The sequence below is a fragment of the Meleagris gallopavo genome, chromosome 7, assembly GCF_905368555.1.
Source record: "Meleagris gallopavo chromosome 7, MGAL_WU_HG_1.1, whole genome shotgun sequence".
Classification (NCBI taxonomy): Eukaryota; Metazoa; Chordata; class Aves; order Galliformes; family Phasianidae; genus Meleagris; species Meleagris gallopavo.
The window spans coordinates 5,741,838-5,766,826 of record NC_139410.1 but is presented as its reverse complement, the minus strand read 5'-3'; the positions used below and the strand labels follow the sequence as shown (position 1 = coordinate 5,766,826).

Sequence of the window (24,989 nt, the reverse complement as noted above, 5' to 3'; positions counted from 1 at the left end):
CACTTTTTTTCCCCCCCCAGTAATTCAGTATATCTTCCTAAAGAAACACAAGAGAATTTTGAATCTCTTTAAAATGCATGCACTTACAGAACAGCTTTCATTTGGGGAATCATAAAAACATGAGAAAACTGCTTGGTAACACTCCAGGAGCTCAGCCAGCTAACCCTAATGCTGGGCTCTTCCTCACAGTGCATCTTCCCTCTTCTTCTGTTAGCAATACTGGCTGTTAAAATACAGAAAAAGTAAATCTTTTTGAGAGGCTCCTGAATTCTCACATTTCTGCATCCCATCTTTCACCTGAATGCAGTCTGAATGCGTCCTCTGCACCAAGCATGCAGCCATATTAATTCTGCTTAATTGGAAAGAAAAGCATGTTTCTAGGCCAAGACCTTGTATGCTAAACCTGTTCAAAGGGAACCTTTAAGACTTTTCCCTAAAAACACTAGAAACAGGGGCTTATAGTGGAAATGCTGACAGGTGGGATTCTTGCCAGCATAACATAACCTGACTCTAAGATAAATGTTTCATGAATTAAAAAAGTTGAAAAAGGCTTCTCTGTTCAGCTTTGTTCTTGAGATGAAAGCGAATTATCTTTTTGTCTTCTACTGACACTTGCATTTTTGTTCTGCACTCTGCCGAAACCCGTAACCACAGGCAGTATTTAAATAGACATGGCCATGTGGGATTCTCTCCTCACTGAACTCCTGCAGGAGAAGTTCACCTTCTAACTATAGAAGGAAGGAAAAAGGTTTCCTAGCAAGGAGATGCCCTCCTGTACCTGCTTCTGTGAAGAGAGAAAAGCCATCTCTGCTTAGAGAGACCACAAGTGGGCAAGGCTCCACTGCACAGTCATGACAGCATCCAGAGATGGAGAAGGAGAAAGCTCTTTCCTGGCCCCATTATTCCCTTAGAAGAAAATAAATAGGGGAAAAAAAGAAAAAAAAAAACTGAAAGGTATTGAAATTCTTTCACTAAAAGCAGACCTGTATATTATTTCCCAAGTTGATATTGGCAGGTGGCTTCAGTCACAGAAGCTGCAGCATCTTAATAAGGATTCATAAGGCAGGTGGCCATACATCACACTGTCACCTCCAGAAGAGCCAAATTCGGTGATGGCATTGCACCTGCCCAGCATCACTGCAGGAGCAGCGGTGGCCAGGGGTGTCCTGAACACTGACATTCACAAACTGCTGATTTCACAGAGCAGGACAAGGCCTTTGTCCTTGCCACAACTACTAGATTCATTTTTTTTTTTTCCTTAACTATATTTTACATGAAATTAACTCTGTATTCCAATACCTCAGAAAACAGCAAATGTTTTCAGGAGAGTAACACGGGAATGTCAGAAACCCAGCAGGACTGTCTCATACTAAATATTATGAGCTCTGCTGTTTTAACCTAAAAAAGGATCAAAAAGATGAATTGTAAACTGGCAGAAGGTGATGGTGGAACGTAACTAGTTAAGTTCAGAGTGCAGTGAAAGCACAGAAAAGAAATATAAAAGAACTTTTTGCTGGCTGTGAAAATGAAATGACATGAAAGGAGAACAGTGAATATATAAGTTAATTTATATATAAGAAACAGAGAGTGGGCTACATGGGAAACCTTTCTTGCTTCTCAGTTATAAAGGCAGAGGGCTTGAAATTTAGGTTTCCTGCTTAGCAAGATTTCATTTGTCCTCTGTTCAGAAGTAAGCGCTGTCTGGGCTGCAGGAGGGCTACAGAGAGGCTGGAAGTTGTCCATGCACATACAGCTGAGGACAGCTTTGCACAGCTCCTGCACCAGAACCCAGCTCTCCTATGGCTGACTGCAGTGTCCCAGTTCAAGAACTGGTTCTTCACCTGGTCCTCCTATTTGCTGCTGAAAAACACTGTACACAACAGCCATCAAAGAGAGCAATACAAGACACTATTTTCTGATCTTATCTGAGGATGAAACGTTGAGCATCTGTGTGAAGGACTTTAGGGCTCTCATTTTGGTCCAAGTGCCAAACTGCTGCCCGATGTGACTTCACACCAGAGCATCGGTTATTTTTTCACACAAAAGAAAAAAAAAACTGAGTGTTTTTAACTGAAAAAGACAGCACAGAAGAAAAAGCAAGTACATACGCAACCGAGGTTATTAAGTAAGATAAATGAGGTGGTCCCAAAAACAGAGAAGGAAAAGCAAGGCTGCAGAAGATATTCATATCACAGTCAGTGTAAATCCAGACTGAGTCAACAGGATCAAAGTTATCACTTGTCTAAGTCACTTGGAGAGCAATTATTTTCACTGATACAAAGGAATTTGTAAACTACTTGCATTCATACTGCAGATTTTCTTCTGGCACTCATTACGCATCAAACACAACTCAACCAAACTTAACTCAGAGAAAAACACCAAAACAAGAAACAGAGAAAAGGGCAAATTTAACAGAACATGTCTACAGTGCTTCTTCAGTAAGCTGCAATTGCTGAATAGTACTCTGCAAGTCAGGCTTTTCTCTGACCTCCATGTTTTCCACTCATGGACCGAACGGGGTAGATTAGCTCCCAAATGTAGGCGCCTCTGCAAAGCAACTCAGATCTGAACAGAAAGGAAACAAACAGCCCTTTCTCACCACGATGCAGTTCCCAACTGCTGCCACCTCGGGAACAACAGCACTGCTGACCTGAGAGACAGATGCCAGAGCAGAGAACCAACTGAGGAAGTTATTCACTGGAAAAATAACTCATTGAAATGATATAAAGGTTTTGTTTTGGAAAGCCAAATTTTGACTCAAACTTGTAAGCTTCATGTCATTGTGGGCCTTTCATGATTTCAATCTCCCCTTGAGGTGAAATACAGATATGACACAAAAAGGCATCATACTTTCTGCCATTGTCTCACACTATCAAGATGAATTATCAAGATGAAAGTTCTGGGCCCTGCTGCAGTAAGTGACAAAACTGTTTTTGGTGTGAACACCAGCACTTGGCAATGCCTTTTCTAGATAAAAGGTTTCCCCAGCGACAGTGTTTCGCTGTATATGAAATGACCTACACCAACAAATACGTTTATGCTCAGCCTGTAAATGTGCACATACACACATCCTTCTGACTCCCATCACAAAGAGCAGTCCCACTAAAGCACATCGCTGTGTCTCAGTATAAGCATTACCAGTACTGCTCCTGTACCATAGCACTGCTCCCACTGGAAACCTGCATTCAATCTTGAGGGAGAGGAATTAGGCAAACCACTGATTTTGCAAGTCCCACTGTTCAATACAGCCCATTAATCCTTCAACAGAAGAATTATTTTAAGACTAAGTTTTACTATTAAAAATACATTCAATTGGTTTAGCATTGCTAAGCCTACTAACGTTTCCTAATGAACTTAATAACTTATACAATACAAATAGATGCTTTTTTTAATACAAGAGCTGGTGACTGAACGTACAAGGATGACAGAGCATGCAACCACTTCTGTCACCTTTAAAGAGTCATGTGCAGAGGGCTGAAGGCAGAAAATCTTTACTTGGAATATGCTGTGACAAAGCTGATGTCAAAATAAGTTATAAATGAATGCCTCGCTTGATATAACCTTCATGTACAAGAAGAGGGAGAGACAAATATTAAAATGTGGGGGAAAAAAATAAAAAGAAATCCAAACTAGTAGGAACACTTTTCCCAGAATGTTTTTGTCTGGTGCTAAAAGGTCTACTGGGGAGATAAAACGAAGAACATTGAACATCTGATAAACAAAAGCTCCTCATCTGGTTTAGCAGTGTTTTCCCAAGATGCTCATGTTGTGGTAAAAGACAGCAGATAGGCAAAGTTACACACCTGGGAGTCTTTCCAAAGATATCTTCTGAAATTACAGTATGATTACATGTTAAATTCAAGTTCTTACAGAGTTCAACCTATTGCAGCCCAGGGATGATATCTGAGACCACAAGTATCGTGACACAGCTTAACACTCTATAAATGATAGATCCATTATTTAGCAGCTCAGGACACTGCAAGCTTCGTTTTCCACTGACAAAAATCTCCCCACAGAACATATTTCCCAGAATTTTTGCCCCAGAAGGGCTGTGAGGGGGGTCCCTGTCTCAGAAAAATATATATATAAATATACATGCAGCCAACAGGTTTGCATGTATGCAACCTGAGAGCAGTACCAGGGATGGAGCCCCAGACAAAAGGATTGCAGCCTTCGGTTTTTGTGAGTTATTAAAGGCAGTCTGCTCTGTAATTGTCGGTGAAATAATCTCATTGACACATACAAGTTAGGAAATAGAGGTCTCATTAACAAAGCCTCTCGCCTTTATTAGATCATATAAATAACCACGAGAGCCTGCAAAAGATCGATTACAGCCTTTAAACGTTTACAGAATCAGTGTTTAATTAAGACCATTTTAATATGCAAATCAAGCCTAATTATCATCATTTGTTAATGTTAGTCTGCCTGGGCTCTAAACAGCTTCAGCTACAAATATAGTAACAGTATCATATTTTTCCTGCTTTTTTTTTTTTTTATTCCTAGGAGGAACAGCAGAGGAAACAATCGAGTTGTGCCACCAGCACACACAAAAGCTTTCAAAGCAGCCCTTCCATTTACCATTTGGAGATGAAGGTCAAAAAAGCACTCAGCGTAGCATAATATCTAGCTGAAATGATACGCTTTTCTTCATCTACTATTTTTCAGAGTGCTTTAATTAATGCATTTTCCTTCAAAGTATATAACCCCTCCGGGATCTTCTTTTGATGAAAATCTGCCCTTGTTCAGCACAGTGATTGAACAGATCAGTTTGTAACACATTGCCAGTCTGATACTGGGAGCTGATATCTGCCAGGAGCTGATACTGGGACTTCTTGTCTTCCTGTCTCCCACTCTATGGGAATGGCAGCTCTCCTGCACGGAGAAGCCACAGCATTATAGCAAAGCCCCTGGAAATTCCAGACTGAAGCAAACAAGAGAACACAGCCTCCAGCAGTGCAATGGGAGGAGCGGTGGGGAGGAATACAAAGCAGCACGGGAGAAAACAAGAGGCTGTGTTTTGGTTTAAAGACTCAAAGCACCCATGAATGCTCTTGGGAAGCAGTGGCAGAGGGACAGCTACAATACAGCCCTTGTAAGAGTAATTTCCCAACACAGCTGCTCTCCTGTGAAGCTGTGAAGCCTTGTGCTGGCTGAGGATAGAAGAAAAGCTTCCTGCTTCTACTTTACTGTGGCATATTAGGTATTTCTAAGTAAATGAAGTCCTAAGAAAGAAAAACAACAACCCAAGGGATGTGTAGTTACAACAGGTAATGAGTCTTTCAGAACAAAAAAAATATAAAGGAAACTTCACACACAACTTGAAATACTCCCACTTCAAATGGGATTGAAGTGGCTTTCACCTGATGCCCCGACCACCCTGTGGATGGAAGGACTTCATAGAGAAAGTTGCATTTGGAGCACAGCCACAACAATCTGAGCTAACCACCCACAAACGAGAGAGCACCAACAAAGCTTAGATATCTGAAGATCATTGGTAACTGTAATGATAGGTGGTAGCATTTTCCAGCTTAGCTTTCATTAGACAAAATGGTCAGGGTCTTCAAAGAGCCTATGCAAGCTTGAATTTCAGTGGCACTTTGTAAAACAGGTGAAAGAAGGGTATCTTCAGGAGAACTCTGCAAACCCAAGAGCAGGAAAGGCTGGAAATAGCACAACCTGTGATGGTGGCTGATGAGGCGTAGAGGGGTTGACACTGTGCCAACCCAGCAGCACAAGAAACTGCCTACTTCTGCAAGTCCAGCCTACAGAATGAACACTCACGCTGTCCATGGATATCATTTCATGTTCTCATTGTACACTCTCATTTTGTATACAAATGCCCATTTATTTTTGTATCCTGCTGAAACTTTGGCCCCAAAATCTTGCCGGCAGCTCCAGTGATGGAAAGTTAACATCTCCAAACTCGCTTCTATCTCTGAGTGCTGCCCATGTATACTCAGGAAGATGAAAGAGTACCTGAGTCAAACACAAATCTGATAACATCCTAGGATACGGAGAGATATCTCAGAGAGTGGATATTACTGTCAAAAACCAGAGAGTTTTAAAAATTAATTTGGAAAAAGAATTATCTGCAGTAGACACGCACATCAACAATCCTGTCCCATAACAACATTCAGGCACCTACCAAATTAAATGCCACTTCTTACAGAGCGATCCTCTCAGCGTTCAATCATCGAGGGGCCAAGATGCAAGAAGATTGCTATGAGAACAGCCATGAATAAAAGCTCCTACTTAAACAGCACTTTGTGCTGCCGAAGCCTTACTCTCCAATGAGAATGGAACGAGCCCATTTCACAATGTGAAGGAAAGGAAGCGTGCTGGAATACAGGCCTGAAAAGCCACGGGAAGCATCCTGATGCTGCGTTCAAAAACCGCTAGGCAAAACTATGCTCCATTTCTCAGACACACTGAGCAATCCACATGACTCTCAGCTTATAATTGTTGCAGCTCAACATCTTCAAAAGCATGGTTTTGTTTAGTAATACAGAAATACAACTGAAAGTTTTCTTCTCAGAAGACATTGTCTTTTTTAAGATAGGCATCCTAGATGTTGTACTGAGGCACGTGGTTTAGTGGGGAAATATTGGTGGCGGGTGGACAGCTGGACTGGGTGATCTTGGAGGTCTTTTCCAAACTTGGTGATTATGTGATTCTAATAATATGTGGCCAAGCAGCCCCCGAGCTCCAAGACAGATGTGTATCCACCAAATAGGGTGGCAAAAGAAGCACAATGAGATATCACATTATGCACATTTTCTCTTCAGTGAACTGAACTGCAAATAAATGACTCAGAAAGCAGCGTGAAATGAGGACATATCACCAGTAGGGTTTTATAAATATTATTTGTTAGCAGAAGCAACTCTCCTAACACATATGACCTGTGACTAATTCGGGGGGGTCAGAATGACCTTTGCCCTCCCACTGTGTAGGGCACTATTCTTCTCTAAAGAAGTTCAGAGGTTAATGAATAAAGTGTCAGCAAAAAAGAAACGAGACTAAGCAAGAAAATGCTCGTTCTTGGGCTCTGCTATAAATAATGCTCTCATTAAAATTCTGCCTTGGAAGAAAGGCAAGTCCATTAGTCTAGGAGCTAATTTTTACTGGCTCCTTAGATGTATGCATATTAAAAATTCAGCTTTTATAATTGCCAGCCATCAACCACCTAGTCAGTGCTGTTCTTGGAGTTTTTAATTATTTACTTCATTTGCATAGACACTCCAATTTATGATCAACCATTTAGTTATCAAGGGACAGTTTTAGTAATTCCTCTTTTACATTTTATTTATTCCCTCTGTATCCCCAGCAGGAGCGCAGGGACGAGCTTCCCCCAGCACCCTTCTACACACGATGGAGCAATGCAGCTCCATGCTATTTGCTAAACGCCTTCATCCCACCTCAGAATGCTCTAAGGAGGATGCGAGGACAGTGCTCCTACCCCATATTTTGGCCTCCTCATCATTGGGTGCTGCAGGTCTTCTCCTAGCATATTGCTCTCAAACGAGGAAGGAAGAGCTCACAGCTGAGCACATGGTACTTGCATGCTGCCAGTGCTCTGACACTCTGCCCCAGACCTGTTCAGCTTTGGGTTTTCACTTTGGGACTGTTTTTTCTTCTCCTACAACTTAGTTGAGGATAGCATCACTCCTCCTCGCATCCAGCACCGCCATTCCTCATCATAAGCAAGTCCCGGCCTGCTCTGTTCATACTTCTGAGCAGACGTGGTGTGTCTGCCCAGCTCCTCAGATATGCAAAAAAGAAAAATATGGGAAGATGTAAGCTGGGAGAGCCACCAGCTCCCCTCAAACGCATGGCCTGGGCAGCTCGTGAACCCTTCACATGAACATCAGCACTGAAACTCAAAAAGCCTCCCAGTTTCTCATTCATCCTCAAAACTAACTAAATTATCAAACAAAAGATGGGTGTTGTTAGTCAACAGTAAGCTGCAGCCACAAGGGGAAGGACTGATTTGTAATCCCCGCTATCATTGCGCTCCTCCCCCGGTACCGTCTGTGCTGGCTTTCTGCAGACAGCAAATGTGATGGGAGTGGAGCAGCCTTGCCTAGTAGGAAGGGAATTGATTACCAATCCCTCTTTCTGCCCGGCAGAATTTCTTCGCTGCAATTCATACTTTTCAACGGGCTGGCTACAGACAGCCTCCAGATGGCTTTGAGGGAAAGCGAGGGCAATGACACTGGAGCTTACAAATCCATCATTATTATAGAGCCTTTTATTAGGTAGAAGCTTCCAAGCAGAAAAAAAAATAACAAAAATATATAATACGTTCCAATTTTTGGTTTGCTGTTTCCTTCCCTTAAGCTCTTTTATGTCCCCCATTCCTCCTGACACCTCTTCTTTCTCTTCTTCCACTGCTTTTACTTCCAACTCTCTTGACACATATTTCATTTATATTTGATTCCGTCCTGCTATCATCTGTCTCTCTGCTAACCTACTCCATCCACAGTTACCTGATATGGAAGTAAAACATGATCTTTCTACTCCATGCTGTTGTCTCCTCTGTTTTCCACATCCAGATCCCTCCTCTCACAAACGGGGATGGTGACAGTGACAAAGAACGGAGCAAAGTCTACCCGATTTTTGTAGTCCTGAAGCTGTCCCATTTATCATTTTGATTCCTTTTACTCATGCCAGGATATCAGGTATAGTATTATAGGACCCACACAGTGTGCAGAGAAGGTAATAGAGAGCAAAGGAAGGTTGTAACCCTCCAGCCACAAAGCAAAGCATCCCAAGAAGCTCCCTGTATGTCAGGGCACAGCCACGCTGCTGAGCTGAAGCCATAGCTGCTGTATGTGATGTTTCGCATCAGTGCAGCAATTTTGTAAAGGGAGATCACGAGTGGAGCTCCAGACAGGCAGAAGAAGTGGGAAATGCTGCCATTTCAGAGACCAGCCCTTAACACCCAGCATGGTGGCCTGGTTTCATTCCCATCTCTGTTTTCTTCCATGTTTTAGCTCATGTCCTTTGCTAACAACCAGAACAAATGAGCTAAATACTAACAATACATTTATTGGAGAGAAATAAAGACTTTTTACACAATACACCTGATCAAGAAACAGACCAGTTTAAAAGCATCAACTGACATGCATTTGGTAAATATATTTCAGAAGCGTTTCCCACATGTGAAACACCCTCTGTGGATTCCCACATACAAGCACAAGCTGAAAGCACACCTGTGAGCTACGACACCACCTCTGTAAGGAAGAGCATGAGGCTGGGTTTGAGGCAGCTGTGCTCATGGTGTGACATAGCAAAGAAGTCAGAGAATCATTAAGATTGAAAAAGATCACTAGGATCACGTACCAACTGTCAACCCAGCCCCACTATATCCACTAGCCATACCCCTAAGTATCACATCTCCAGACTTCTGGAACACCTCCAGAAATGGTGCCACTTCCCTGGGCAGCCTGTTACAGTAACTCCCCACTCTTTCGGAGAAGAAATGGTTCCTAGTACCCAACCTGAACCTCTCCTGGCACAACCTAAAGGCCATTACCTCTCATCCTATCGCTGTTACCTGGGAGAAGAGGCTGATCCCCATCTCACTACAGCCTCTTCAACATTGTGTGCCTTCTCATCTCGCTCAAACTCTGGAGGAGCACAGTAAGACTTTGGAGGATCTGCTTTTTACTCAAGTGTATTCCATTTGGATATAACTCTGGCTGCACAGTGTTACACTGAAGTCAAGAAGTGGGAAAAAAACAAAGTCAGCAAGACTCATTTTGCACAAAGAATTCAAACAGGGAAAAGATGCAAGTTTCCACTTCGGATGTTTTGACAGCACCAATTACTGTCATCATCCTTGGGATCCAGCCTTTCAGCATGAGAGCAGCCCATTGAGGGATGATAGAGGGATTCAGAAGAATCACCATTTTGGGACAAAATTCTCTTCGACCAGATTGTTTGCAAACAATGTCAAGAGATACTCTGTGTTTAGGTCTGTGGCAAGCCCTTAATCACTTTCATTATTTGGGAAGTTATATACAACCATAATTGCATTTACTCTATTGATTCAACTATTGGAAATCAAGCCATTTTGACAAAATATTTCTTCTTATTATGCTATTCCTGACAATTGAATACTGCTGAAAAATAAAAAGCAGGAAATTATTATAATACGTTCTTACTGAACAGAAGATTGTTCTAAATTGCTAAAGACAGAACCAATTTATCTAAGCAGAATTATTTAATAACACTATGGATAAGCATTATATAGTTAGGAAGGCAGAAACTATGGATAGAAGCTGCCACTCTTCCTCCGTTTTATTCTTAAAGAAAAGGAAGTCTGCTTTAAAAACAATAAAAAGATGATTTTTTTTTTTTCTAGCAGAAATACCATGTCCTCCTTCAAAAATCTCTCCTAATTTGTTAATGCTCAGAAAGCTTATATTATTAGACCATATTTGCAATCCATGCTACCTGTACCTGAAAGCTTGATCATTGCTTGTAAGCTTAGAAGGAGATTTATAGAAAAGGAAACAACTTTGGTTTTTCTCCTGGCAGTAAGCCACTGTTTTTCTGATTCTGTAATCTTCATGCCTCCATGTTAAGCAGATGTTTATTTAAATCATTTAAATATCTGTCTTTTCTGTTTTAGACACATTTAGTATTAAGGGATGCTCCCTGAGTAACAGCATACATTAAAAGTTAATTAAGAGGAAGTTAAAGGATAAGGAAAGTAATTACCTTTTCCATATCCTCAACAGACATTTATTTTACTTTGGCAGGTTAAAAATGAGAAAATTTGGAATAGAGGTATGGAAATTGGCAATACAGATTTTTAGGAAAAAGCTTTATTATCCGTTTCCTTACATGCTAATTAGAAAACACAATCCGATTGCTAACGTTGATTGGGACCAGCAGGTAACGCTTCATTGATCTGAGTCTTACATTACTGAACCTTTCAAATGTGCACACCTAAATCAAAGAGACGTCACCACCAAAATCAAGAAAGTGATTTTGATGATGATGCTATTCAGCATTACTAACTTATTTCGTTAGTTACTCTGCAGCATCCAATAATAACATCTTCAACATTTCAGGCTTAACTATTTACACTTGACTATTAATTAATGTTTCAGAGAGCAAATTACCACGAAAGAAGTCTATGCTGACACTCCCTGAAAGTGTTCAGAAAATGTTTAGATACTGTACTGAGGAACATGGTTTAGTGGAAAATACTGGTGGTAAGTGGATGGTTGGACTGGATTATCTTGGATGTCTTTTCCAATCTTGGTGATTCTATGATTCTATGCCTAGCATGGTTACCATCAGCATTAGAATGTAAATGGTGTGACTGCATGATAATTTCTGCTGAACAAAGAAGGAAAATATTAAAAAAAAATAAGTCCACAATCACCTTGATTATAAGGACGAACACAAAAATATCTGACAAGTAAAGTTAGCACAAGGGTATCTGCCAAGAGGTCACATGCCTCCCAAAGCACAGCCTCTGAAACAGCATATGCCACCTGCTTCTCCAAAAAGCACCAAGCCCCGGCCTTAATTTTCCAGGGCTCCACCCCCACTCTCAATGCACCTCTGGAGAGATGGTGGGCTCGGCATCAGGTCCCACTGGTCTGACTCCACCTCTGACCCTTCACTGCTTTTGCCCAAACCTCATATAAAATAGAAAGGATTTAAATAAAAAGTGGGACTGTGGCCCAGCTGTATCAGCACATGTTACTGAGCACCTCCAACCTCATCCTGAGCTTGTTCCCAGTGGAAAAATCAGACCATTGATATTTATTCTAATCACCAACAGGAGAAGATTATGTCCGAAGGCTTTGTCGCATTGCTAAATTCTGCTTTCTGCATATCAGCTTTGTCCCACTGTTTCCAATCTGCGTGTGATAAATGTCTACTTTTGAAAGATCGTTGCTTCTCTTTTTTAGAAGAGAGAGGGGAAAGAAACAATCAGCTGAGTAAAGGACTGGCATGTAAAATACTATCATTTGCAAAATGCTGGCCTGAAATGCACTTGGAGGCAGAGAAGCTGGGCTTAAGCCACAAGAGGGGAAGAACAGGAATGCAGTAATTATGTACTTATTTTTAGAGAAAACGGAAAGCCAAATAAACTGAAAAAACAGTGTTTACCAGTCAATGCTTTCCATCCTGAAAACCACACTGAGCAATGCAGGACTGGCCAGTTCTCAAGGGATCGACTGGTGGTACCTTTCTGGCAGCACCTCATTCCTCCTGTCTTTGTGCCAGGAGGCTTTAGGTCCTGAAACAATTAATTTAAACTATACTGCAGCAAACTGTTGCCAGAAATCTGAACTTGAGAGACAATGATGCTGCTGCTGCTGAAGCTTGTTTTTCTGCCATGGCTCAGAAATCACCTGCATCACAATTAAGATGGGCTCTGAGGCTGAATTGAAGTTGATGGAGCCCAGACTGCCAGAAGAGCAGGACACAAAGCACCCAAACGCAGCATTTGTGATGGGATTAGTGTGCTCACAATTGGATTTGGCAAGGGACAGTGTGTGACTGGGGACTTACAGTAGGATGAGAAACTGCATCCCAACTGCTTTGATAGATGTGCATCCTTGAAGTATGCCTAATTGCTGTAAGGAAAAAAGGAGACAACAGCAAACACAGGAGAAGAAAACAGAGATGAAATTCTAAGTGCTCCCACCATGCTGACAAGAAGCCTACAAATGAGGGCAACTACTACACTGCAAGAGAACCTGGCTGCTGGCTAGACTGACACAGTAATTCACACCACTGATTGGAACGCCATCCTGTTGTGAGTGAAGTCCAGCCCGGCATGGTGATGGAGATAGATCTCTTAACTGCTACACATAAGTTACGGTATGTAATTAGTGCAGCCATACTCATCACTGTCAAGTAGGGACAGTCGGGGTTCTCAGGGTACCGGCACCGCACACAAGTCACGACTGGCTGACAGTTTCCCAATTACCACGCCATCCCATCACCTCATCTGCAGGACAACAAGAGAATGTGCAGCTCTATTTCTGCAGGCTGGGTCTGCTGTGACAGGATAAGGGGAAATGGTTTCAAACTAAAGAAGGGGACCAGGCTCTGAGCTGCAGATATCCCTGTTCACTGCAGGGGAGTAGGAAAAGATGACCTTTATGGGTCCCTTCTAACTCAAATGATTCTACGAAACCCAGCTCACTGGAGCAATTTTAAGTACAACTGTACAACGCAAATGAGGTGCTGCATCACTACTGCTGCACTCCCACAGCCCATCCTAATGCCTCCCCTATGTCCACATTAGTACTGTACAGCACTTGATACTTCCTTGCAGGAAAACCTGCACTTTTTTCTTCACTACCACTGTACCAACCAAGCCTATCTCATTTGCATCAATTTAATCCTTTCTACAGAATAACCCAAAAGACAGGAATGGAGAAAATGACTCCAGAAAGACAAAATTGAATCTGTTTGCACTTTTGGACTTCAGCTGAATTATCTTTGGATTAGTAGGACAGCACGCTGTACAACAGCAATACTCCTACCTTTTAATGTGATTCTTCACCTACAGTCTAGGTGAGCAAGAAAGGGAGAAAGGGGAGACAGAAAAGAGATGAAGTAATATGTCTACAACGCATAAGCAAATTCCTGGTCACGTGAGGAAGAAGTATCCCCCAGATTTCATATCAGTTTCATATTAGACAAACCATACTGCTTTTTAACATAAAATCACCTCAGCTGGTCACTGTGCTTTCAAATATGGAAGCTGAAATTCAATTATAATCAAAGAGTCGCATGTTGGACTTTGACCATGAAATGTGAATAACAGTTCTGAGTGCTGTGGCCTTGGGGGTATCAGAGCATAGCACTGCTTTAACCTCTGTCTGCTTGCTGGCCTCTGTACACTGAAAATATACTACAACATTTCTATCAGAGACAAAACATTTGAGGTACAAATTACCACTGCAAACTTTCACGATTCATTAATGCAAGCATACTACCCAAACCATTTAGACAGTCTGCAAAACCAGGACCCTCAACCATTCTGTCAGGATGACACTTGGTCTTAAACTGACTACTTCATTTTGATTGAAACAGCAAGAAAACATCTTTTTAGCCAATAAGCTGCAAGCTCTGAAATCCTATTTTTCAATAAATAACACAGCAGAAGTCATTCCCAAACGCCTGCCTGTTTTACAATTCATGCTTTTTCCCAGATAGTATCTCTTTTTCTATTACAGCAATGATGTGTGAACAGGAAGTCTAAAGAAGCCACCCACTGAGATTGTGGAGAACCAGAAGAGGAGTAAGTCTGTATACAGTCTGCACTGGTTAAATGGCACTGATCTGTATAAAGCCACAGACAGATTCCAGGCAGGGCATACACCAACACTTTGATTTACTATTTACCAACCTGGAAAGCTATTTATTGATATTACATAAGTCACAATATTTATGTTAAAAGACAGAAAAGTGATTTCAAAGGTTTGATGTTTTTTCTTTTTTAATAAATCTTTTTGAGAAGTTACGTGAAGTTACCAGGTCATCAAGTTTCTTAAGTTTAAGCGTGCAGAGCTGTCTGGGATGGTACAGTGGGTTATTCTGATTACAACAGCTCATACTGGAGTTGAAAGTTCAGTGTAGTCTTTGAATTTACAAATAAAAGCCCATTATCACATATTCGGAGTAGACAAATATGAGAGGACATTTTACTTCAACGTGAGAGATCACAGAATTATTTGGGTTGGAAGGAGCACTTAAAGATCATCTTATCCATCCTGCCACAGGCAGAGGTACACCTCCCTGGTTGCCCAAAGTCCTATCCAACCCGTTCTTGAACGCCACCAGGGATGGGGCTCCACAGCTTCTCTGGGGAGCCTGTGCCAGTGCCCCACAATCCTCGCCATGTAGAATTTCTTCCTGATGTCTAAATCTATCCACTTCTAGTTTAAAGCCATCACCCCCTGTTGTCACTACACTCCCTAAGAAAGAATCCTTCCCCATCTCTCACGTAAGCTTTTGGCACTGGAAGGCCAGCTGAACAAGGCCAGCTCTCAGTCTGTCTGCACAGAAGCCCTGATCCAGATGTCTGAACATCCTTATGGCCTCTCCCCTCTGGACTCACATCAGCAGCTCTTGGGCAATCTGGACAGAAGGAAGCATAACAAACTACGCACTTTTTTTCTTCAGCATAACATAGTAGATGCAGGCAGATAGGAGAAGATGCTAATGCGCTAGGAAAGCTTTCCATAAGAAGTTCATGCCTATAATCTGCTCTTCTCAGCTACGTGTGGAAAGAAAATTCCACAGTTAATTGTGGAAAGTAGAAAGACCATTTCATATGCAATGCCTTTAACTTAAAAAACTAACAGATTTACCTTTCTCATACAATCTGAATGCAACAGTAAATTTTCCCCCTACTGCCTTGTCAAGAATGGGATTGGGTTCTGAGCAACTGTGCTGAAGCACAAGCTAACTGAAGCAAGCACGACAATTCCTCTCTAGAGAAAGGCATGCAGCTGCTGTGCACAGTGACTACACACAGAGGGCCAGCTTCCCAAATGTCTATAAAGCCACTGGTATCAGGCACCTCCTAGATGCCCCTGGCACACATATTTCTTTGATGTACATGCTTATCTGGATTCTGTCTCCCACAGTTTAATGAATTACCCTGGGGATGGGAATACCTGTGATCCACAGCAGCCGTCTGCTCAGCAGACTTCCACATGCACACTTCAAAGTGTGGCTTAGTTTCCAGTCAGTTTCCATGCGCAATCAGCACAGTGATACTGGCCTATGTTTGTCAGCAGGTGCCAGAAACAGCCATTCTTCAGAGCTTGGTACTACCACACCAATTAGCTACTTTTGCAGGGATATGTAAGCTAAGTGTTTCATACTGAAAGACCTGTGGCAGAGGGTAAAGTATTTGTAATAGAGCTTTCAGCTCAAATGTCTTTTGAGCCCTGGCCCATCAGGACATGATAGTTAAATTTCAGTGACAGTGCAAAAGCTGATTTTACTTCATATAACATTATGAGCACTGTCTGAAAAGCCCACAGAACGCAGCCAGCACAGAACACAGGAGTTCTTCCTTCAGGGGAAGGTAAGCAACGCCTGGCTGCCTAATTTGCTTACTATTGACTGTTTTTCTCTTGTAAATTTGTAACTTTACCTGTTCTTAAGTCCATCAGCATCACCACTCCCCTCTGACAGTGTTAACTGGAGCTTTGAAAATTTTCTGGCAAACACTTTTGTGCCCCCCTTTTGCTACGTTTCGCATTCTATTGACACCTGTGGGCCAATTCAACTACCTCTAAAAACGTCTCCTTCCCTCTCCTGCTTATAAAAATGTTGCTAATAAACGGTTTGCACAGTACCAAACACTGCTTGCGATGCTAAAAAACGTAAGAATGGTCCCAATGAAATTTGTCATTCTCTTTGGCCAGAACTGCTGGTTTCTGCCTTGGTCACTGTTTGGAGCAGGACCAAACTGTGGCCATAGATCGCCTTAGCATTTCACCCAATGGAGTCTGATCTGGGAAGAGAGGCATTAATATAATACCTCCTAAGTAAATTTAGCTAATATTTTTAATTAATTGAGGCACTGTGTGGCCAGTGGTAATCTGGTAATAACATTACTACACATACACACGCACTAAATTGCTATTTTACTAATGATTCATTTGCTTTACTCTTGCCTCTTTCAAAAAAAAAAAAACAAAAAACGATTAAGTTGAAAATGACCTTTTGAAGATTGTACTTGCAGACCGATCTTTTCATTTTTAATTACTTACTTTGCTTTAATTGTTACATTAGGAACTATTAAGAAAGCAGCCAGCTTCATAATCAATAATTTAATTAGAGTTTAAGGACCAAGAAGTCAATGCAAACGTTATTCTGCAGTCAGGCCTTTCCCAAAGCCTTTGTAGAACTTTATTCCCGTTTTGTTTCAAAGTGACATTGGCGACATAAAAATTAAATTCATACGCCCTGCAATACATCATGTGCACGCATTATAGACATACACAGGCAGTCGGTAAGAAGTTCAGATCCAGGTCAATCTATTTGCTGCCCAGACAGGAACACATTCTGCTTCTCTCACTTCATTTCTGAATAATGGGTGATGCAGCCAAATGCCATCGCACCACATGCTCCAGCAGAGCCCGCTCCCTGCTCTGCATGCCAGGAGCCACCGCAGCAAAGTGTTTACTGAAATCTATAGCAACACTTTCCCCCTGGTTAGAACTTAACATATTTTACATTTATCTATTTATAGCTTTCTAATTACTACTAATATTCCAAGATAACCAGCGGCGACTGAAAATTGATCCACTCTAATTTTACAAGCGATGAGATCTGATTCAATCAGCAGCAAACGAGTACCCTCCTCCATCCCATCTCCTCGCCTGCAGGCTGAGAGCAGCCGAGCGATACCAGCACTGTGAGCACAGCAGCGGGGATGCAGTGTCACGTACCCCTATAGAAAGGGACCAGAGGACCAGTGGGGAGGCTGTGGGATGAGAGAGGAGCTGAGATGCCTTCTGAGATGCCCAGAGGTCCTGCAAAGGACCCTGCTGCTCCCTCCTCTATAGTAGCTTTCCTGACTGTGAATATCATGATGAAAAGGTGTTACTTTAATCAAACTAAATAACCACATCAGTGCCAAGATAAAGCCATTTACAGATTCCCCACAAATTGGGAGGCAAGCTGGGTATTAATCTTAAACTCACAGAACTCACTTGTCTTCTCAAAGGCTTCTCTTTGAAATGAAGCAGGAATGCGGCTTCTCTACATTGCACAGAAAGACAAGGTGTTAAATGGGGCTGCCTTCCAGCTGGCAAGAGGACCTGCAGTCCAACGGACAGGAGCAGGCATGTCAATGAGCAGGAACAGCTTAATGAAACTGTAATTATAACCTCTTAAGAGCTGCTAATTCACCTGGAGCTTTGCAAAACAAGGTAACTTGTCTGATCTAAAATGTTTAGAGCCTAATTTAAACCTAGTTTAACAGGGGAAGAAGCCCATGAGATCAACCGATTATACACTTTGTTAAACTTTGGATTTCATGGCTTGATGTGGGAGCAAAATCAGGAAGGCAGAAAAAGGAGGGACAAGTCAGTAATGGAAAGCAAAATTGGACAGACAGAGTCCCAGCTCCATTCTGAGGGGTGTTCTTACTACAACAGCCAAATACATTTGGAAGGCTAATCGTTCTTCTGCCTCTGAGGAATAAAAAAAACCAAACCAAAACAAATGTACAACAAAACAAACACAGAACACATTCCTGTTTCCATCTGGGTCAAGTGATCCAAACTGCAGAGTTATATGCTCAAAATTTGAGATACTTGGTTCTAATTTGCCTTTTCCCACGGAAGTTGTTTTGGAGGAAAGTCAGAAAGTAGCATTTTTTAAAATGACAGTGACCGTAACCAAGTTGTTTTCCTATTATTTTTTCAAGATTAAAAAGAAATCAAGACACTTTTCCTCTGCGGCACTTTTTGTTTTGAACAAACAAGCACTAAGCCTCTGTGAAGGCTTCCCAAACAGCTACCACAGAAATCTCTTCAGGTTCTACATTTCCATGATATTACTTGGAGCAAATAGGCTCTCTTCACACCTGTTTGATCTTGATTCCATATTTTACAGTGACTGGGGAATTTCTTTTCATTTTAAGACACGGAGTTCTGAAATATGAAGGCATTATTTACAAACGCGTAGAATCAAATCAGGAACACCAAATTTGTTACGCTTCATGCCAGGAACTGGACTTAATCATGCACATCCCCTTGTGCACAACAAAGTAATTCAATTACACTAAGAGCTCCAAAGTTCTCATGGAAGAGGTCTTCATCTTCAAATGTGACAAGTTCAATCTTTAACCCACTTTTGCAGAGGATTGACTCGAACCATAAACTGTCTCTCAATGATTTTTTAGATGACCTATCCTGTAATATCCACCCAGCTCTCAAATTCATTCCTCTGGAGTTCAAAAGGGTTCAAATAAAACTGACAAACCCAATACCATGAGGGTCTTCTGACTGTTAATTTTGTGCCTAAGGTGTTTACTTGGCAATAAATCAACTGGACTTGGCCAAAACATGTGAAGAGAACCAGAATGGATTTCAAAATATCCTCCCTTGGCTGCTCTGTATCTGATCCTTAAACTCAGACAACTTACCTGAATTTGTCCAGTGAATGCCCACTCCAGGAGGTGAAATGAACATACACACAGGCACAAACACAGGCAGCTCCCTACAAAGATCTGCGTGTTCTCACATATAGTCAAACCACTGAAGAAAAGATTCTGACAAAACCCATGTTGAAAACCAACTAGTCTAAAAGATAACTCATACTTCAGTGGAAAAAGAGAACAGGTTATTTTAGGGAATTCCCAATTCAGAGATTACTGAATTCGGACAAAATAAACACTGAAAAATAAGTGGTCTAAAAGATAGTTCATATTTCATGAGAAGAACAAATGAAGGTTATCCAAGGAAAATATCGATTTGGAAGAATTCCACTGAATGCTAAGCAAGTCAGAGCTGAGCAGCGTTCAGGCACAATGCAGCAGGGCTGCCCTGTGCCTCAGGCATTACATGGGCTGCACCCTGAAGGAGAAGACTGCGAGACTGGAGCTTAGCTCAGCATCCCTGCAATTATTCTGCATCCATACAAAACACATAAGCAGCTAAATCCTCATTGCAGAAGGGCAGTGGGTACAGAGGACCCTGCAAAGTGGGTGCCAGGCAGCTGAGCTGAGCACCCACCGTGTTGACCCTAACATTTGGCACATCCCACCATACAAAGCCTTACCACGCTCATAAACCTCTTCTAGTGGCTGAGAGAGAACCAATTAATTCGTGTCCATGAAGAGACTCCAGCTCAGGATGAAGCTCTGCCTGGGTTCTTGCTCCCCTCCCTTGCCTTGGGACAGGGTCTTTATGCAAGAATGAGAGCATTCTGGCTGCAGCTAGCTTCTAGCTCAATGAGAGCTAATGATCATTACTGGGAATTATTTCAGACAGCATTTGGGACAACCTCATCCTGTCTTCCCCTTTTTCTTCAGAGATCAGTGCCTGCATTATTCATCAAAGAACACACTACCTCGGAGCTTTTAACTTGTGATCATGCTGTTCAGTCCACAAATTACAGCCCATGATAAAACTTGATGTACAGAGCTGGAACTTACACCTGGTCACTGCAGAGCTGCCTTACCCCTATTTAAATCAGTTCTGAAGCAGATGGCAAAAAGCTGAGATGCCCAGTACCCTCCTGTTTGGGTGTCAGGGAGCTCAGCCTGATAGTGGGGTGGAGATGGGATTATTTCATTTGTATTATTACCACCAGCCTTCTGCAGAAGGAAGGGAGAAAAATAGAGCTTACCTTAAATTGCTAGGCTTCGTTGGAAAGGAAATTATAAAGACAGAATTACTTCCTGGACAATTAAATTATTTCACTACAACCAATTGAATATCTGTAGAAACCAAAACTGATACTCAATCTCACACCAACAAAGAAGGTGGTGGATGCCTGATCACTGGAGGCATTCAAGGCCAGGCTGGATGTGGCTCTGGGCAGCCAGGTCTGGTGGTTGACAACCCTGCACATAGCAGGGGGGCTGAAACCAGATGATCACTGTGGTCCTTTTCAACCCAGGCCATTCTATGATTCTATGAAATAGAAAGAGAGAGCACTGTCCAGTTAAGAACACACAGAAATCCTCCTAAATCCTGGTAGGACACACTCCTTAGGGTACTGCTGCTGAATGTTGACTTCTATACCACAATTGGTGCCCAACTTCATAAATGAGATATCCAGCTGTAGAACCTGACATTTCAAAAAGCAGAAAGCAGGTGAGATAGTTACTAAATCAATAAGTTTCAAAAATGTAGAATGAAAAATTGAAGTCTTTTTTTTTTTATTCTCTTCAATTATTTAAGTGTATAAACACTAGGTATTTTATCTGACTGAAAAAGAGCAAAGACTCAGCTTGGCTCAAATGTTATCCTGCCAAATCCGACCAGCCCCAAAAAATCCCTCATCAGAATGCGGGCAATGCAGATGAGTGGCAGGCTGCTTATCACCAGAAGAATTAACGCAAGCAGGTGAACTCGTACTCTTGGGGTCTCATGTTCATTTGCACCTCTCACATTTATCAGTGGATGCACTTTGCAATTCATGAGCAGAGATGTTCACTGTGATGTGTCAGCAAGAAAATATTTTGGTTAGAAGCCAGAACGTGATCGTCTTTCTACGAAACTGGCATAAAGAGAAATAAAATCCACAGCGTATCTTGGCACAAGTGCCATCAGCTCTACTGGCAACAAATCCCTACCATGAATTGCAGCCTCAGCCTCATGCATACAATCCAGTGGGAGTCTGGTGCAGTTTGAGGACGATTCCTATCTAAATCCAACACTGACTCCATTTCTCTGCCCAGAATGCTTGGAAAGAGCTATAATCATCTAAATACTGTGAGTTCTGTGTTCTCATTTCCCTATAGGCAATATATAACTTAGTTTTAAAATTACAGTCATTGTGCTGTAAATTTATTTTAACCATTAGATCTGACCCTATGTTATCTAGGAAAAAAAATAAAAAAGCAGTCACATATTTCCGAAGTCTGAAGGCTGCATTATAGCCCCAGCTTAGTAATTACAAAGATTTATGTTCCATTCTACCCCAAATCCAGAGCTCATTGTCCATTCAACTTACACAGCCCTGACTTACAGTTCTCTGCATCCATTATCTTTAATAATAAAGAGCTGACTGAAGTTAATGATTGAAGAGCAAGATGTGATTAATAATATGAATCTAATTTATGAGAAAACAAACCGGAGTACGATTTTCATGTTTCATTAAAATTATCTTAAATGTACTCCTTAATGCTAATTGATCTTACAGAGGTGAGAAAATATTCTGATTAATGGGAGAAAATCATTCATCATCTTTCTGGAGGGAACATTAACTATCATTCAGTATTTAGGGAGATAGCATCTTCTTCACAGAGATTTCACCACCCAGAGTGATGCTTCAGTGTGGGCACATCTCTGAAACTGGAAACATTTCCCACCAAATGGGGAAATAATTGAACTGAATAAACACGGAGCAGAACGCCATACACAGAGTTTTCGTTTTGCAAAAGGCCTCTCCTACCTTCCCCAAACTACTCATTGTTGAAAAGCAGCACTGGTGAAGGGCTTTTTTCTTAAGTTAATAGTTAAAATAATTTTTCTTAAGTTAATAGTTAAAAGAATTTTTCTTTCGTAATGTTGATTTGCTATAGACAGTAGATTACTGAGACATTTGCACAGTGAAGTTCCATGCAGGATTTACTAAAGACAAAACAAAGCAGAAACCTTGTTTTCCAATGAGTTTTTCACTTCTGTCTGTATTTCAATGTTTTCTCTGATTGAATTATTCATGTTCAGATATCAAATATTCTTACAAGCCAAGGTATTTAATAATAATGAGTCTTGACTGGCTTCATTCCAACTAGTTGTGCTTTATGCCCAGGACTGTTATTAAACGACCTTCTATTCGGTCTGTTTCTATGATCCATAAATAGAAATTGCATAATGAGCATCTCAAATATTCTACTGTCATCTTCATGTCAGTTTTTCTCATGCTGTGTTTGTAGAACTCTGATGGCAATATCTATTAATACATAGCATTAGCTTCTTGCTTCTTTCCTCTCAAATCTCTTCCATCAACACAGCCTTCTCTGTTGTGGGCAATTCCATGTTTAGCAATGTTCACAAAATGCCAAGTGACCACATGACCAACAGAAGTGGTAAGTGGAGAATTTCAAGAGTTGCTCAGTAAGAAATACCACAACAGCAGCAATAAGTATTGAACTTTCTGATGAAAGAGAAGAAAATGCCTCTTACCCTGTACTTGTATTCGACCTGAACAGGATTTACATATTCGGTCTGCAAAGCACCAGGGACAATTACTCCCTGCAAGGTACTAAATCCATCTATACATATACCAAAGAATGGAGGTATAGAAGAATAAAGGAACAGATGCAGTTTCTGACACTGCCTACAGCAATATGTTCAGGAGAAAAACCATACATATTGCATGAGAAATCAGCAGTGAGTTCTGAGGGGAATTCCTTCTAAATGAAGAAAAATATTTCAGACTTCCAAGTTATTGCATCTTATATTTCTCCTATAATATCTCTCCCCATTTCCTTAAAGCACACGCCAGACTTAAAAAAGAAGCCAGACAAAACTGAACTGACGCTGTTGTACCTACTGACTGGAAGACTGAACTGTGCTGCATCCTAATCCAAACCATCACTCACACGAAGTCTACCTGTTTATTCAGTTATTCAGATGCACGTCCATTTGTCCATTTGTTGAAATGCTAAAAGGTGATATTTTTGGTCCAAGAATAATAAGTTACGTTAATGAATATTCCATTGCCATATCACCCTTACCTCCTCTTTTGATTTTAAATTGGCTTTCATTTTTCTTCTCCTATCCACATCATTAATTTGCTTGAATTCCAGAAAGACCAGGAAGAAGATTGCTTACCGTTCTGGCATCCCAGAGAGATAAAGTCTTGTCAGCAGAGCTTGTGAGAACAGTGTTGGAGAATGGAAGAAATTCAATGCTACTGACTGATTCTTTATGGCCACGCATGGTATATCTGCATCTCTCACTGTAAAAAACAACAGAAATATATCACTTGGCATTCAGGATAACAAGAGATGAGTTAATAACAGACTTTACGTATTTTTCCTAGTTTCTATGCAGCCCTCTCCCTGCTGATCAGCGATGAAGTAATAACCCACAGGTTTCTGTTCAGCTTTCTTCTCCATTTGTTTGGTTTTCTTATCTTTTAATGGGTTAATTTCTGAGAAAATGCTACTAGTTCTTCTCAGTTCAGGGTATGAATCTGATGCAGATGGAAAACTACACTGGAAACTCTTCCTGTTGCAGTTACTAGAGAGACAACAACAAGAGCACTGCACAAAACAGGCTGGAGATGGCTACAGAGCGATGATGTTATACAAGGTTTTCGGCTTCTGTTCTGGACTTTGTAAGGACAGCAGAACAGAATAATGTCTAAAATGGAGTCCAGGAGAGGAGAAGGAAGATCCCAAGAGTGATGCACTGCGACAATGCAGAAAGCAACAAACAGATCTGGGATTATTCACACCAGAAGGAAAGACAAAGGCTTAGATTCTACACAGGATGTGAGGGGGACTGAAATGAACTGGCGTTCTCTAACCACTGTGGCTGTATACAAGTCACCCATGATATGGGATTCATCTGTGACTTCATTAGCTCACCATCACTTAGCAGTGTTTGTGACATTAAAACCTGTGAGAATGTACAAGGAGGAGAGTATGCTATGGAAAAACATAATCAAGATCAAATCAGTAGCAGCTCTATCATCTTTGTTGAGCTGGCTTAAAATACAGTTGGAAAAAATAAAAGCCAACAACCCACCATAAATTACTACAGCTCTCAGTGACAGCTCAGAATTTTATTCCCTGCTCATGTGATTCTGACAGTAGAAATGCACCTCCCGAGCTGGCTGCTGAATATATCATTGAGGCTTGCAAATTAGATTACTGGGTGGCTCTTAACTGAGAATTTCTTACAATATTTATTAAGGAAGCTGTCAGCAGAGGGAATTAAAGATGTGATTTTTTTTCCCTCCTGCCTGCATGTTGCCAGAAGACTCTCGCAGCTCTTGCAGGTTTTGTATCAACAGCTCTGAAGATCAGACACAGGCCAGCAGAGCTCAAGGGTTTTGATGGACACTCTCCCAAACCACTGATCTGAGTTCTCAGCCTATTGTACTGTCTTTCCATTTCCCAGACTGAAATGCTGTGCTGAGCCAAACACCAACCTTGTCCCCACAGAAGAGATAGCAGAAGGGAGATAAGTTACATCTGAGCAGAAATATTATCCAAGAAATATATTTGAAAGGAATATAAGATTTTACATGTATCATTTTACAGAATCTATGTTTTTCTGTTATAGATAATAGAT

General features: G+C 41.3%; 1 protein-coding gene across 3 annotated transcripts in view; it reads right to left on the bottom strand.

Moving 5' to 3' along the window:
• Nucleotides 1-24,989, bottom strand: part of SPAG16 (sperm associated antigen 16) — a 350,605-nt gene that overhangs the window by 106,649 nt on the left and 218,967 nt on the right. For all 3 annotated transcript variants that reach the window (XM_031554276.2, XM_085227603.1, XM_085227604.1), the window contains one exon: nucleotides 23,520-23,646. In XM_031554276.2, coding sequence (XP_031410136.2) covers nucleotides 23,520-23,646 — 127 coding nt within the window. The remainder of the gene's footprint in view (nucleotides 1-23,519; nucleotides 23,647-24,989) is intronic.